At 32.9% G+C, this 18,192-nt stretch overlaps 2 protein-coding genes across 2 annotated transcripts in view; both read right to left on the reverse strand.

The window, feature by feature from the left end:
- The window catches only part of Smp_129840 (hypothetical protein), a gene marked incomplete at both ends in the record, with an annotated part of 94,541 nt that extends 83,472 nt beyond the window's left edge, over window positions 1-11,069 (reverse strand). The window contains 2 exons of the mRNA XM_018793548.1: window positions 10,235-10,961; window positions 10,997-11,069. Of these exons, the coding sequence (XP_018648049.1) occupies window positions 10,235-10,961; window positions 10,997-11,069 (800 nt within the window). The remainder of the gene's footprint in view (window positions 1-10,234; window positions 10,962-10,996) is intronic.
- Window positions 11,070-12,065: 996 nt separating this feature from the next.
- Smp_129860 (hypothetical protein) lies at window positions 12,066-18,000 on the reverse strand (the record flags this gene model as incomplete). The annotated part of the gene is made up of 2 exons (XM_018793549.1): window positions 12,066-12,308; window positions 17,923-18,000. 2 exons carry the CDS (start codon window positions 17,998-18,000, stop codon window positions 12,066-12,068), a joined length of 321 nt encoding a protein of 106 aa, XP_018648050.1.
- Window positions 18,001-18,192: the final 192 nt, after the last annotated feature.

An 18,192-nucleotide genomic window follows, 5' to 3' on the forward strand; every position in this document is an offset into this window, starting at 1 on the left:
ATTGATAATGTAAATTCATTGAAATAGAATTCAAGTATAGTTTATAAATATTTTTATATATCTAGTGAACGCTGTCCTGTTTGCACCAGAAATTCAAATCTATTTGTTCCTCCGATGTTGAAATTCTTACGATAATCATATACCGCTTGAAGATCCGAAACATATGAAGACAAATTTACTTCTAACGAATAAATTAAGAAGAATAATTAGTACTTTGTTCTTTCTGGACATCAAAATAAACAAAAAATAACTACCGACAATTTAAATTTAAAATCCCATTTTCTTGGCCAACAAGAGGTTCTGTCTACTAAATACATGCAACTTGTAGCTAGTAAGATACGGACTAGATATGCAACCACTTGAAGTCGAACAAATTAACAAAGATATGATATACTTGAGTCTGGATCCAGACACAAATATTCACATTGCTAGTATACTATGTACAGTCAAGGGATGGAATCTGATAGCTTTTATTTTCACTACCAGAACGTCTAGATAATTGGGTTGAAATGCAATAACATAAAGTTTTGATTTAAGCTAATTTGTCGTGTAGCGCAATAATTAATCAATGCTATCTCTAATAACTGTAATACACATGACATGACTCAAGCATATCAATTTATAATTTTAACGAGAACTTCGAGATATACATTTTCCTTTTTAATCATTAGTTAGTAAACGATTATTGTCAAGATAAATAATCATCTTAAAACATGTTTAATACTATCAACACCTTACATTAGAAAATGGGTGTGGTTCATAGACGTCAAATAAATATCACTTTATATAAATCAAATCAGTTACACTCAAAATTTAAAATGTTTTATCTAACTGGCGAAAAAATGAAATACATATAAGGTAATTAGTTTTCATTTATTGGAGAAACATAGATGATGAGACAGAGATAGTTAAATAATTAACACTATTTTCTAATATCTTTTTCTCAATCTCAAATTTTTCTATTTATTACCTACTAGTCATCACTAATGACTCATTCATATTTATTTATTTATTTCATTTAGAAACAAATAATGATAATTATTAATAAATTCAATATAAACATAATTTTAATAGTAAGAGAAAAGCTCAGACTCCGTTGTGTTTCTTCTGTTTTTTTCTTGTCTAGATTTTCTTTTTTTCAAATATGTTTTATTTTATTTTGAAAAGTTAGTTAAACTGAAAAAAATTTTTTCAAAGAATAAAAAAATTTGATAAAACATTTAAAAATTAATTTTTATTGAAAAGTTTCATTGTATGCTTAAATGTGTTTTTTTTAAAAAAAAGAAAGAAGAAAGGTAAATGATTAGAGATGTAATAGATAATTTTGATGAAAAAAACATAAACAATTTTGTATAGAATAGATTTATATTAATAAATTGTAAACCGATTGAACCAGACTAAACCCTTTTTTTAAAAAAAAAGAAAATCTAAAGTACTTTATTGGATGTATGTTTTTTGTGACAAAAGAAAATAGGAACCCTATTATTTGTTTACTATTGACAATATCTGTGAACTTATTCGATTGACGCTTTTTAAAAAAAATAAACTGTAGTTATCAAGATTTACTGTATAGAAGTCTTTAAAATGATAATAATAAACTATAAAATTAGATAAAGAAGGATAGATGATGAAAGTTATATATATATATATATATATATATATATATATAAGCGGAATATGTTTATGTTTAACATATGATCAAAGTTATTAGATGATAGGAACAAAGACTATTTTGATAATAACTAATATGTGATAAATGTATAAAATTTGTTGTTTACAAAAAAAGACTAAGGAAAGTAGTATATCTTATCAACATTTGAAAATAACAAGAGTGGAAACGGTAGTATTATTTTGATGAGATCGTTTATTAAGTTAGGATTCCCGACAATGCACGTTATAACAACAGCTAAGTCATGTGACAGAACCCAAGTCTAATAATCAGACTAATGAAATGTTTCCATACTAACGAATTTCTCATGCCTTCCGTTTAAATAATAAAAATCTGAGTTGTGTAAGAATTTAGACAATTTCTTAGTTAATGATCACAAAAACCATAATCAGTTACTGAAACTATTCCATCGAATTTAGATGAAAGTTCTCATACAGTTACTGAACAGTTTACATTATATGATGGTGGGACAAATGTCTTTCTCAATCCCTCTAAAGTTATAAAAATCATAGAATCTTACTTGATCAGTTAAATCCAGGTATGTTAAATTGACAAGTCTCAAATGGGACGAGATGTACGGTGAGAAATTTCATTTAAACCTTATAATCAGAAAGTTATCACTCTGGCCCTTATGTTCTCCCTTTCTCTAGTTCATTTTCTTTTAACTCTTTACGTAAACACTTATATCTGATGCTTTTAATCCATTAACCATTTTCACCCATTTTTTATTCCCTTTTATGTAATTGTATAAGTTTCTAATTTTCGAACACTTTACAGATGACAGATTCTTATTTCAATAAAATATTCTACAGTGTTAAATAACTTGTAGTACGATTATACGGCAGTAGTGCATCAATGAAAAGATATTTTCTCCTCTGAAGCATCTTTTCTTTTATTCCTATGGTAATTAGTATAATATAGAATTTACAGTTAAGGAGAAAACGATTTATTTTAATTCAAAATTTAGTGAAACTTTGACTAAGTCCAATGTGCGTGACAATTTAGATAGACTACTAGTGATATGTAAAGGAAACAGAAATATGAATCATCAACTATCAACTATCTTTTTAGTTGAAAAAAAAGAGCAATAAACAAACAACTGAATCATTAGGACAATTGTGCGAATATATGTATTTTTGAAAAACGACGGAAATGATAGTAGTTTGATATGTATACTTTTTCATCCGAACCAAATAATGCAATAATAATATTCAACATTCACAAAACATCCCTTTCATCAAGGTAAAATACTTTTCACACAGAATAATCCTGGTTGATTCATTAAAACAAACAACTTTCAACCCATGAATTTAACAAGATACATATGTTGTGGAAATGTTTAATTTAAAGGATCCTTTAACAGTAAATGAAGGCAGACAATGTCCAGATGGGAAACTTTTAAATTTAACAATATCCACTTTATTGATAGTATTTTCATAATGATTTAATCACCGAAGAAGCACCAAGTAACATAGTTGCAATAGTATTATACTCAATTTTAAAACAGTATTTGATAGATAAATTGTCCAACCTGCCTGACAGTTTTAAAAGTTTTCTTATGCACTTTTATCGAAGTGTTTGTTTTCTGTAAAAGAACCTTCTTTATACTGTTTTAGAACGTTAGACATAAATGCTTGACCATTGTCACGTTTATTCATTCTTTCCAGTGTTGATAAGATTCTGTCGATGAATTTGAAATGTGACTACTAGTCTAAGTAGCTTTATATACCGTATTATTTTCGTTTTAGATGATTAGAGGTAGTTGACAGGAAACTCTGGATACAGACTTTATGTTTGGCTGGCACTCGTCACTAAGCCATACCTGACGGATTTTAACACTAGTAGCCCAGTCTCACAATCTGAGAAGTAGCCATGAAGCCTAGATCCAGTGTTTCCTGTGGACTACTTGCAATTTTATAACAATGATTTTCTTCACTAGCTTTCTATTCCAGTAATTAGTAATACAATTGTGACTAGTTATTATTGTCTGTGAGAAATAAATTTTAAACGAAATACTGCTTCAGTGGCATGTTACCAACAGCGTTTTTTATTCAACTTTTTGTTCCAATTAAAAATTTCTCCAAAATATTTTATGGGTATATATAATAACATTCGGTTTATCATTTCTTTTAGATTTAACAAACATGTACTTTTAACTAGGTGTACTCAGAATAATGCATCATTTTAAAGTTGTTGAATCATTAGACTTTCGAATATTCATTGGTGTCGTATTATGTGTAACGATTTTGTCAATCTCAAAAATATTAGACTGCAGTTAAAAGTATGATCCTAACTGAAGTAACGCATTCATACATTACTGAGTGTAACTACCATGATTTATAGTTTTATATATTACAAATTACTGTCCATTAAACAACCATCTAGAACCAAAAGGTTGTTGATTTTTCTTATTATGAGGTGATTCAGAAGCATTTATTGTTAAACACGTATGTGATTGACCATAGAACAGTAAAATTTCATTTTCGGATTGAATGAACTTGAACTGATGTAATTTATTACAATAACAAACACTTATAATTTGTGAACAAAACTTCTGAGAACGTCACAAATGTTCTACCTGATTTATGATTAGGACAACTGTGTGTATATATGAACCAAGTTAACACATAAATATAATACATTTTATGCTAATGAATTAAAGTGTACTAGAAATTATGACGAGTGATTGGATACTAATCTTATTATTATTTATCATACTGTTACCAAAAATTTTCATATCACACGGGAAAATAAGTAAAGCAACATTACCTTATAAATAACACAGGTGAACTTAAGTAGAGACTGGTAATTTGAATTTTCATGTATACTTCATGAATTCAAGAAAACTGTTGAATTCTAAAGCAAAATAAAATAAAAAATGACGGTGCACAAATTCATTTCACTCAATTATCCAAAATAGAGTAGAAAAGATGATAGTTATTTTTCACATGAAGCGTTTTGCTAAGAAACTTTTTATGTTTCAAATGTAAATTGTTTAGCAATACATGAATGAAACAGACGTATTATTCTTAGTAATAATATGTCTGGACAATATTATTAACACCTAGATTTTGAGAATGACTAAAAAATTCACACTAATATACCGGTATAATTAAGTTAATAAAAAGTTAAATAGAACAGTGGAAAAATAAGGGTAGACTACTTAAATAAATGTCCTTTATAAATTTTGACTCAGTGTTTTTGACAGGGTCATTAATAATCTGAGACATATTATAAATGCAATTTATGTAATCCCAGATAGTGTTTAAGAGTGCGGCATTAGTGAAGGAATACAAACTGTACCAGTTATGAGTTTTACAAGCACAGAGTTGCTCTAATTAAGTAATGTGTGAAAAACAGAGATGTTGCGTAACCACAATATTATGTGTGTTTTAAAAAGGCAGATCTCAAATTCTTTCCATAGAAAATACATTGACCAGTTTATTGAACAGAATTCAGTCTGTTGTTTTATATCATTTCCTTTTCAATAATAAGTGGTGGTTCTTGTCGCAGTGTTGGGTTGCATTTCGTTGATTGTAAAATCGAGTTTATTTCTGGAAGGGAAAATGGTTTACTAATTTTTCATTATCACGAAATTTTAGTTCACACAATCTACTGCATCATGCACAGATATGTAACTGATTCTTTTTATTTCTAGCTAGCTACTGAAAGCTGTTATATTCTTTAATAAATTCGGAGCACAAACGAAGATTTAGTATAAAGTGTTTTCTTAATAGGGAAACTAAAACTTCAGTATAAAATATTATTACTAGTCTGTTCAAAATTACCCAGTAATATATTCATAAAGTAATAAATGTAGAGAGTTTTAGTCGTCATAAATCAAGTACCAATTTTTTAATGACCAGTTAGCTAAACATTTCACTATGTTTTAATATGAATTAAAATCGGTTAATTTAAAAAGTCAAAATAAAGATATTCACAATAGCTGTACAGGTATTTGAAGTCTATACACTTTTAGAATAGTCAGAAGTACACGAGACGAAATAAAGTGTACACAGAACTTCTAATTTAAAGACTAAAAACACAATATTCCACACATAACGAACAATAAATAATGAGCACAAAAATTTAATTAGAAAAAGTCGAATATATTTTTATCAATAGTTGAGATCATGAGTCAATTGAAGCTAGATCACCATGGAAAACCGTCCGATATTTTTATCAATCTAGTTTTCTTGAAACAATGTTAGGGTAGTATATAAAAACTTTCCTATCTGTCCAGGACTTTTGGTTTGGAAATTAAAACAAATCTAATGTACTTTGATCTTGTAATGGCAATTTATATAATTATCTATCATATTTAGAGCAGTAAATGTACCAAGTCAAGTTCTTAATTACGTAACACAAAAACAGGAAAGTAAATATCCAAGTGAAAATTAGTACTGGTGATTCAATGGTAATTCGTAATCAGTTTCATGGAACTTATGACAGAGTATTTACCAGATGATCAAAACTGATTTAGAATTGAAAATCAGTGAAATTTAAGTCAGGGCTTAAAACATTATTTGACATAGAATTAACATGAATTCTTTTCGACACTGTATAAAGCAACACAGGAACGAGGAATCGGCATGAGATAAAAAAATGTTACATTAGTTAATTGTTTACCTGAGATGTGTAAGTACCGTGGAGGGTTAATTGTTATTGTTAAGGATGTCGACTCCAAGTGATTAACATATTACAAAGTTTCTTTTTTTACAAAAATACAAAATGATTTCAATAATCATGCAACTAATCCGAAGAGATAGTAATTTATATACAAGATTATTTTAACTGTTGTAAAATAATGTTGCATGAACCATGATAATTCTTTCTCGATAAAAGTAATAAAATTTTGTTATTTTGTTATTTTATTCAAATTACTTCCTTCATCTTTTTAAACAAGCAACCTATATGAAACATTAAGTGTTACTAGATCATAGTGTGTTACCTGAGAAACCTGAATCTTAACAACCTAATAAAATATTATGAATGATCAAACAAACTGCTTTATAAACTTTAGAGATCTAGCTAACTTGCATTTATAACAGATCTATTTGAATAAACTAAAAACACGTATGAAATTATTTAATATATATGACTTCGTAAAAGCTAAATAGAGATAAGTAATAAAAATTTTCACAATGGTGTTTATTACTTAAAAAAGAACGTTCACAACATAAAATTTTATAGAATGTTTATGGTTATGATAGAAACAGTGTAAATTTCACTTGTACTTTGTACCTAACTATTATCATGTTTAAATAGAACAATATTTTCTGATAAACAGAGTATGCCAATCACTTTTAAATTCGATTTCAAAGTTTTTATTCAAGCTGTATAGACTAATAAAAAAGGTGGATGGTTTTCTGAAAGTATAAAATTATACACTTGGTCCATAAGAGTTAGTAATAATGATAATAATCATATGTATTCCTAATATAACCTGACATTCCAGTTTAAACACAATGATACGAAACAATAAGAAATCATTAGTTAAGCAAGATTTTAGTACATCTGCTTTATTATTTATATAGATCAAACGCGTTTAGGTTACAACCTCAATTGAGTAACTAAACAATGTTGTTGAGATTAATATGATGTCACAATGTAAAAATAAATATATTTTCATGGAAAAGAAGTTAAGTGTAAGAGTGGTATTTGCGTCTTGGTGTATTCTATTTTTGTGTTGAAAACTCTGGTGAGTCAAACAGTTTTTAAAATTTCTCATCATTCGAAAATCGAATTTCAATAACAGACTCCTAGTACGTTCAAATATGGTTTTTACTACGAGCATAAATGAATGGCAAAAACGATCAATCAAATCAAGATGGTTCCGTACATGACTAGAGAGTAATTTTAATGTGAGTTTGAAAGAACGTTGAAAGCAAATTATCTGAAAGACAGTAATCGGGTTGCCTGTACTGTTCTACGTCTAATCCAATCAGCAGCGGCATTTAACCCAACCCCACTATGTATTTGACAGGTTGTTAATGCGTGATTTACTGTTGTTTGCGTTTTTATTCCGCACAATCCATGATGTCAAATGACGGCCCCATAAATCTGTATTATGGATTAAGCAAAGACTGCATATGGTGATTCCTTATTCTAACCTTGTAAAGTTATCAAGATAATTTAAATTATCTTCAGGTACAAACAGCTTTCTTTCAAACTTCCAGAATTTCAACTTACTTAGCCAATGGCATAGTTCTTGTAGATTTCACTTCTTATTTCGTAGGGCTTAGGAAGTACTTTAACTTTTACGGCCTACATTATCTCTATTGGTATATTATTGAGAACACAAAGTTCTTTATAAACCCTGAAATAAGTTACTGGTGATTCAGACATTTAGTAAGCAAATAAACATATTTAAACAGCGTAAATATCCTGTTGACAGTTGCAGACAAAATAAACTAATACAATTAGGGAAAAGCACACAGTTTTCTCAACTGAATATAGTTTAAAAACTGTCCATCATATTAGGCCTAAACAATAAATGATGGAGATAATGATAATTGTAATTGCGTTAAATGAGACAAAAGACTACAAAAATGAATCCTCTAACACAGTGAGAAATATTTTAGGTAGAGCCACAAAATTTGTTATTGGACCAGCAAGTAGTTTTTATTTGACCTCTAGACACATGTGGAAATCCAAGTTACTCCAAATAATCATTATCTTATAGAAGCATTTGCAGAGTAGGTAGATCTTTACTTACTGAACACAAAGTACCTCAAGGCTTTCTCTAAACACAGTGCAGTTCTAGAAAAGTGAGCCCACATAAAAAATTTGCTTTTTATGATAATAAACCTATTCACACAAAAGATTTTAAGCCGATTGGAGATTGTGACAGTTGTAAAGAAAGTTAGACAGTTACTCGTCTTCAGTGGTCTCTGAACAAAAAATATTTCAAACAATCTTGAATCTAAATATTCGTATCATAAATATGTGGAAATGTATGGTAAATTAAGCTCATGACTGATTTTCGAAAGTGACGTATCAGGTAATAAAAAAGGTAAATATAACACTCAAAATTAAGCGCATGTTATAAGCTTAGTGGTAGCCCACTTTTGTTTACCTAACGACTTATTTAGTAAGAATGAATATTATCTAGGTGTACTTTTTATGTCTAAAAGAACATCATTCCGCTCGATGTATTGGAATTCAACATAAAACCGATAAACACCATGTTGCTTTCTGTCGTAAAACTTTTGTTCAATAAACCACATTCACTGATGTAAGTTGTTTTAAAAGTTAGGGACTGTATGTCTGTCATTAATGGAATGATTTCATTTCGACTGTTATCTATCGATTTTATCTATCATAAATGGGATCTTATCAAATGAAACTGAAAGTTCTAACGGTAAGCAAACCATACAGTTCAACTAATGAATGAGTCCGCATCAGATAAAACAGGTTTTTCTTCTATATGGTACTATAATGTCTTGAAAATATATAATCTTGAACATTTTACTTAAGTAATCGACCGTAAAAGTTTTGCAAAGTATAACAAATTACACGTTGGTATGAAATTTCTACTTTATTATTTAATACCAGTGAGGTAGTTTACAAAAATGTGGCCTTTTCCAAAAGTTTCTTGCCCTCAGTATTCAACGCACGACAACATGGTTTTTACTGACGGCTTTTCATTGTGTTTAGTTAAATAAAGAGTATATCGGAGTTATAAAGGCGTAATGAAAGTTTATACCTACGTAAAAACAAAACTCTACTTTGAATAGCAAAGTATTAGATTTATTTATTCCAGATTTTAATACTTTTAGGAGTTCCTCTATATAAATGAATATGCAGACGATAAAATTGAACATGTTTACTTTTCACGCAGTTCGAAGATAGGTTCATTTTTATTATTCTATACATCGGATTCCACCTCTCCTAATAAATTTAAATTTGAAATTTTAAGCTCTTACTAACAGTCGTGGAGCACAATAAAGGGCTAGATATCTGCAACCGTTCAAGTCATTCGGGTTTCCCAACTTATACGGACAAGGGAGCTCTAAGAGAAGAGATTAAATTCATAGACAGATCGAAATTAATTTAAACGAACGATACATTTTAAATACATCTGGTTAAGGACTGTTTTTCTTCACACAAGCGTGAATTATCAAGTAGGTGGTCTCAGATACATAATGGGCTGTCCATGTCACTCGGAAGGTGACAGGTGTAAGTAATAAGGTAAGATTTATAGTTCTAGAAAAGAGATCACTAGAAAATAAGTGAAGACTATTACCTGTCAAATTAATCGGCGTTAGAATAATGAGTCAGATTAATGTCTTATTTGAGTAGAAATTAGTTTCTCCACATTAAGATGCAATGAACAGGAAAATTTTATGGAAGTTGGAATTGGGTCCAAAATAAAACTACTATGAATGTCTGATATTTCCTAGTACAGATACCCTGGATGTCTAGTAGAAAAGAGCATACAATAAAAAACTACGCTTATTTTGGTAATTTTTAAAAAGTCTATGAATTAAAAAAATATATTTTGGCTGATAACGGTGATGTCACACATTCAAAACAATAAGAAATCGAAAAATAATAACTTACCCCAACCGGAATTCATGAATCTGAGAGCTTCGATTGACTGCTACTCTCAGAGAAAATTCGTGGTTTAAACGGAGGCTAGAGATGCCTATTTGAACCAGTGGTGCATTTGAAATTCCATGGTTAATATTACTCCACTCAAAATCAGGCTTCTGGATTGCTGTAACTGGAGGAAGTACTTGTGACTGATGAATCAAAGAGTGCGTTATATCTGACCGTTCCACATAATGAAAATAAGGTTCCGTATAATTAGCCTGATAAGCCGTTGCGTTGTATTTAACTAATATAGTCAAAGATTCGGTCATATGTGCACGAAATTGCATTTTTATAAAATCTAGGTCAAGTTTAGCTGCACATTCAGATTCATTAACAGTTCGAATTGTACATGATGAATTACTAAAGACATGCAAATCAAATGGTTGGATATATACACGGAAAGCACATAATATGAATGTGTTTTGCTGTGCAATTAGATAATTATTTTCAACTGAACAAAGAGCATACAAAGGTGAGCTATGGGTCTTGTATACAAAAATTATGTGGGTATTTAGAAACACGTTTATACTGGCCATCTTGTAAAAGTGAGTGGAATTATGCGATCCTAAGTGTGCTATGATGGAGCCATCCATGGTGGGTTGAATAAGGAAGAAAGACTTTTCCAGAGTATTATTCGAACTATAAACTTCGAAAGCCAACTCATTCGGGTCGGTGTAGATGTCCGGAGATATTCCTATCAAAAGACATATAAAAAAATCGCAAACAAACCCGTCAAGCTCCCTGTCAGAAGTGTTAAATTTAACAGCAGCAGTAATGTTGCTGTATGCAGAACTGAACACATTACATCACATAAACGCAAAATCCATTTCAATTACCGCTCAACCTTGAAAAATTAAACCAGATTCCACCAATAGATTAAAAACTACGAACAATCTGATGTGATAAAATAACATTAAAATGTCTACTGCGTTTCATCAAAAAAACGTGGATGTAATGGTATTGTCTCCTCAAAACACGATCCTTGAAGCTAGACATAGGATGATTTGGGAGACTTACATTCAATATTTAACACTTCGAGAAGGTCGAAGGTGGTTAACTCGAGGGGTTTAAATCGGCAGGGCATGACTTGAGAGGGATTGATCTCTGTACGCAATTTAATGTTTTTCATAACACATGTATCATCTTATCCCTACTTAGGACATCCTCTTAAGAAGTCCTAAACAACATACTGCTCACTATCACTGTAGGACAGGTCAATCTAGACAACTGTGTGACATCCAACATAAGATCCCACATATTAGATGATTACACCACGGCAAATCTACAATTTGGCGATTAGCCTAATACACTAGCGCCAAAAAGGATAAACTTCATACTGACCTATACAGCGATCTTGGAAACTCATAAGATTTTCTTTTATTGCTGAACTACTTCTGCACTGTTTTGTTCAAATTGTCTGTGATAATTCGTTAACCCAGGAAGTTGCATGCTTATTCCATGAACAGTCAAATGCTTTCTCCCACTTGGTCAATCCGAAGAGGTGAACCACCTCACACATCACTGAAAAACCGTGGATATATGATTATATATATCTATGACTCATTGTTTGTTTGATAAGAGCTCATTATTCTCCTAATGGCCTAATTTTTCCATCCTTTCTCAGGGCCATGTGTGACGGGAAAGAGCGAAGAATCCTAGGCAATCTTGCTATGCCTAGATATTTCAACTTACTGACAACCTACCTCAAGGTGGAGAGTTCTACGCCAGTCCTTGCTTATGTTCCATCTGGAAAGTGCCTGCTCATTATACTACCTCATGTACAGAAAACGAGAGGCTGTTACTTAGAGTTATGCCGGTGATAGCAAAAGACCTCAGTGACCACCAGTCGACCCGTTTTACTCCCGCAACCTGATGAAATTGAGAAGTTGGGAGGCTCAGATGCGTTCTTCCTCAAGTGTGCCGTTTGGCTGATATCTCCAGTTACAGGGTTCGCTGGATTACTTATAGCGCAAATTTGTGCATCGCTGCGAATGATATTTGCTTCATGATAAATTTGTGACCTGTCATTCTGTGTCAGCTCCTTTAATTACAAGCATTAAGTTTTCATCTTTTTCTGTGAAACATTGACTTAGTTGTGTCTCGTCAAGCTATTCCTGTCGAGCTCACTCATTTTGTTCTCAGGTATATATGTTCAGCAATGTTTTGTGATATTCTTGATACAGGAAACACAGTCTCAGACTGCTGGGATCACTTGCGTACCTTGGTGGCCAACGTAGCCACAAGTGATCAAATAAACTACCATCACACTTCACGACCACAGGATGATGCCTCATATGATTTTTCATTTGAGATGGAATTCTATCACCTATCTGCATCCATTTAACAAGGTGATCAATAGTTTGTTTGTGGTACGTGCAACTTATGTGGACTGATGTAAGTAGTATGTAATACCAATCAGAGGTGTGGTGATCGTCCAGAGAGGAGTGAGGAGAATGACAACTGGAAAAAGATATATAGATAGTGCATTTGATGTATGATTTTCACATTTTATTAAGCCACTGGGTGGTTGTGGATTAGACGATAAGTTGGTTTTCACTTTCTGAGTGTTCGTTCACTAAATATTGAACGGTCGATAAAACGGCTCTAATTACCGTGGAATGTTATTGTGTGTGCGTGTAAAAGCGTATGGAAAAATCCCTCCATCTGTGCTATTCCTTTTAATCATTCCTTTGCTTTACCCCTAAACATCGTGTTTCCTCTGTCGTCGATATTATCGACTTATATTCTGTTTCCGTTTTGGTTTATTTGTGATTACTAATACTATGCTGCTTATTGTTATAACTTAGGGACTAACTTTCTGACGTCAGCAGTGTTCTGATTGTTATTCATTTTAGCTAATAACTTGAAAAATTTTAGTAGTAATCATATTAAAATGCTAGCGGACGTCTGATGCTGTTCGGATTGTTTGTTGTCTCTCTCCTTGATGAAAATAAAGTGTACTTTCGAAATTGTAGTAAAGAGATATTGGTTTGAACAGGCAAGCAGTTAAGCTACTTGTTCTCAAGAATCTTTTGGACGCTTTGAAATTTTACTCTTATTTGGCAGAGACTCGCTCCCGGCCTCTAAAGAACCTAGTCTTGAATTCGTCAGGTTAACGTATAAGGAAGTTGTAGAATTTCGGTCTACTTCGTTAATAGTACTGCTGTAATAACAAACCTGATTCCTAAATTGTAGACTCGTCATGATGTGGCTACCTAATCCATAAGATCTTACGTGGAAGTCCCATGATTATCTATTCTTAATTGTCGTATAGTGTGTAGTGACCTCATAGTCAATATTCGGTGTGAACGCAGAACTAATAGACCAAAATTTCATGGATTAGACCAGAATACGTCCTTGTGTATAGCATACAAAGCGTTTTTGAGTTACTCGTGATAAATTATATCAAAACGTAAACTTCGTCCCCAATTTAGGCGGTTCTAATTCAAGAAAGAGAACAAACTGTATCGTCAGTGCAATAAACTTCAAACGGTACAGCCTGTGTTACACAGTCAAGGGTTTCTCTAACACAAATAAGCGTGCTTAACAACAAAAAACAGTACAGAAGAGTCCAATACCTGACAACCAATAAAAATATTCCCAACAGGATGGGATCAGATATCTATCTGCAGGGACTCCAGCAATCAATCCGAGTGACAGTTGGAGGTTAACAGTCACAAACTGAACCACGCTGTGACCTTGAGCTTGATCAAACATGACCTTATTGTCCACGGTCCGACAACGTGCAACAGAAAAATTAGGTAACAGAAGGTAAGTCTTTAGTCAAAGTCACATGATAAAAGCTCAGACGAGGAAGACTGAAGAACACAAAGTGTGGTTAAAAGAAATTTGAATAAAGGTCAAAATGCACGACAAGTAGAGGAAAATAATAAAAGACCGTACTAGCAAAGAAAATACTGTGGAGAGATTTTAAGAGTTCTCTCTCTGTTACATAGTAACACTGAGAAATATGATGTTTGTCACTTGGGAAGAACGCATTTGGGCCGGAAATAAAACAATATATTTTATAAGAATAAAAGAAATAATTGACACAGGAATAACCACGCCTGCAATGCTGAGCCATCCCGTCCAATTGAATGATATTCCCGCATTCACCTTTGTCGGCATTCTCTCTGTGTTAAATGTTTGTTCTGTCAGTCATCTCTTGTTCAGCTTCGAGGATTGTGTAGTCAGAACCAATATCACCACAAAGTTTCCGAATTTTTCCTGCTATAGTACAGCACTCAGTACCACCCTTCTACAATTATAAACGTTATTATTTTTTAGAAATATTGGCTGATCTAGCACTTTAGATCGGTGAGCGTAACAAATAAAATCTCTCCACAGGGCTATCAAGTTTACTATGGCCTCCAGGTCCAACGGTTACTACCTTTCTTGGTGAATGCGTTTCCTGACCTGGTTTTTATGAAAAATCATTATTGTAATCTGCTTCTCCGGTCGGAGGAAGTGAACATGTGTGACATAATTCAACTTTATATCAATGTATTCAGCTAGTGGAGAAATAACCCTGCATTCCGATGAATCACAACTGAGTGTCTGAGACCCAAAAATTCAGTGTTAAAAATGGGGGTTCTCCAGCAATGGCACTAGTCGTAGTGACTTCAGCCTATCTCATTAAAGAACAAACCAAACTGCTAACAACTAGCGTTCAAATGGGTACAAGAATCATATACGTGGTCTGTCGCGTGCGACCAACCATAAATATCTGTGTTAACATGATAGCAAATATGCTCAAAGATATAGATAAGTCATTACTAACTAACAAGACTCTATTTGTTCAATAAGTTAAATATAGAGCCTCATTATTTTAACACATACAGAAACCCATGTAGAAGTGAACTTGCTATACTATGTTTTTCAGTCCCAGACTGTTCCGTTCTAATGCTTGCCAAGCAAATATGGAGTGCATTTACAGTAGATTCCATATCTGACTTCGAAGCCTCACTAGGAAGGATGTTTGGTATGTGTGGTCCAGTGGAACTCATTTAGCTCTTTGTACACATTTTGAGGAGATTGATGTCACTAATAATCACACTGTCGGAAGTACATAGATTAACCAATCTCTCACCATTCTCATTCTTTTCGTCCATTTTATGTCGTCCCATGATCCATTCGTAAGACGTACTATTTATCCTAATCTTGTCGTTTAGGTCCCCTATTAAGATGATCAAGTGTTTTTCTGTACATGGACTGCTGTCAGTCATAAAACTGGTTATATCATCTTCACTGACATCAGTGGACAATGCAAAGCACTAAAATTTATTTGTTCTTCATTTTGTTTAGAAGGATCCATTTATGTGTCTAATGTAACTTACAAACTAAAAGGATTTGTCATATGCAATAACCATAGGGGGAATAGCATAACAAAGCTTCAATACAACCTTCGTTCGAGATACTAACAGACTCAATGAATTCCAGATAACTCTCAACAACAGGTTTCAAGCTCTACAGGATCTTCTGAAAGAAGAAACAACGACGGAGGATAACTGGAATGGGATCACAGAAGTATCAACTTCAACGTGTCAGGAGGTTCTGGATCGCATGAAGCATGAAGGAATGGAACTCTATGGGAACCCTGAACAAGATTGAAGGAAGGGAGAGCAAAAAAATAGCAATTAACAACAGCCAAATACGAGGAGAGAAAGTCAAAGCACAAGCAGACTACTCAGAAGCAAACAAGAAAGTGAAGAAAAACATTAAAGCCGACAAGCAGAAATACATGGGCGAACTAGCAACGACTGCGGAAAAAGCTCCAAGAGAAGGGAATATGAAACAAATATATGATACAACGGAGAAACTACCAGGGAAATACAGTAAACCGGAGAGGTCAGTCAAGGACTAAGAAGGAAAAAAATCACGGAGATTCACGAACAGAGGAGCAGTTGGGTAGAATACTTCGGAGAGCTGTTGAATAGACCGGACATAACGGATCACTGTTGAACAATCAGTTGAGTGGAGCTCGTCTTGTTACATCGACGTCACTGACTATAAGAAGGCGTTTGGCAGTGTGAACAGAAGAACATTATGGAAACTTCTTCGACATTATGGAGTATCTGGGAAAATCGTCAACATCATCTGGAACTTATACGATGGACTGCAGTGCAAAGTCGTCCTTGGGGGAAAGCTGATAGATGCATTCCCAGTGAGGGTCAAAGTCAGACAAGAATGTCTAGTCTCCCCTCTCCTCTTCTGGTGATCGGCTGGATTATGAAGACTTCGACATCTGAGGGGAAACACGGAATACAATGGACATCTCAGAATCAATAAGACGATTTGAACTTCGCAGATGACCCAGCCCCCCTATCTCATACACACGAACAAATACAGACGAAGACAGAAGGTTTCGAACAAGTAATCAAAGTGCATTTTTTTGCAATTCAGCAAATGTGGCAGAAGCCTCTGCATCAATAAGCCCCAACACACACAAATGAAAAAGCAGGATTCTCAGATACAACACGCAGAACGTCCAGCCAATCACACTTGGTGGAAAATTTCTGGAAGAAGTGGAGATATTCACGTACCTGGTAAGCATCATTGATGAACAAGGAGGATCACGAAGCAATTCCTAACTTGGAATGGTGAAGGAAAGCGGAAAAGAGAAAGAACACATTGCGCCAGGAAATAGAAGCAGATATGAGAAGGATGAATGGCAACTGGAAAGAACTGGGAAGGATTGCCCAGGACAGGTCGGATGAAGAATGCGGGTGGGCTGCCTATGCTCCTCCACTAGGGGTAAGAGGCGCAAGTAAGTAATAACTATTGGGATGAGTTTAGATACGCGTGCTCACGACCAATCAAAATCCGAAACGAATTGGTTGGTGCTACGTTTTAAGTTTGCCTTAAACTTTTCTACTGAAGCATGACCGATTGATTCACTCGTAACCTACCACCGGAATAACAGAATTAAATTTAGGCCAAGTAACTAAAAGTTTACTAAAAAATTACAAGCAATCAACCCAAATTTATTTTTGCAACAATAGTTGTAACAATTACTCGACAAAGGCCTTCATGTTTCTGAGCCAAATTTTCTATATACCAAGCAAAAACTATCCATACCGAAAAAGTCCAAGGTCAAAGTTACACAAAAAGAAGTTCAATAGTTGAGTAAACAAATAAATTCAAGTCACAGTGAAATGAATGATATTCAATATAACAGTTATCAATTAGTTAGGATTTTTCTGTTCCTCCTGTTACAGTTGGGTTAAAGATGATTCTAAACGTTCGTAAATTTAAGTGTACATGTTTATTTAAACAAATATTACCACCCAGTCGTTCACCCATTTGTTTGGTGAAATCCAAATGAAATCAAATAAATAAAAAAATAAAATATATCAGATGGTTATTAATAAGCACAAATACTACCTTAATCCTTAGCACCCTTCCTTATTTTACAGACCCTAGGTGATAGTGATAAACTTATTCCTCACTTTGTTCCTCTTCTTTGTAAAGTTGACGTCTGTTTTTCACACTTCAGAAATTATTGTTTTTAATACTTTCGAAACTATTGCACAAATTTATTTCCTGATTACTTTGCTGTTGATAAAACGCCTATTTTATTCAATACTTTAAAACTTTTGACAACTTTAATTACTTGAAACAAAACCTACCTATTTATAGACTAATATAATGGATACTTGAAATCTCATGATAACGTCTAACTGCTTTATTAAGTGATCCAACAGCACTCCATTTCCATGAAATTTTACATTCATGACACAAGTAGGCTTGGCTGTTTCAAAAAACTACCTAAAAATATGATTGTGCATCTTGAAGGAATGATATCGTAGAAAGAATCATCTTTATGAGACATCTCCATATACTTTATTGTTAGTGTATTTATCTATCTTGTGTTTGTTGGTTGAAATGCACAAACTCATTCAGCAATTTATACTACGGCTGATTGA

Source organism: Schistosoma mansoni, chromosome 1 (genome assembly GCF_000237925.1).
Source record: "Schistosoma mansoni strain Puerto Rico chromosome 1, complete genome".
NCBI lineage: Eukaryota > Metazoa > Platyhelminthes > Trematoda > Strigeidida > Schistosomatidae > Schistosoma > Schistosoma mansoni.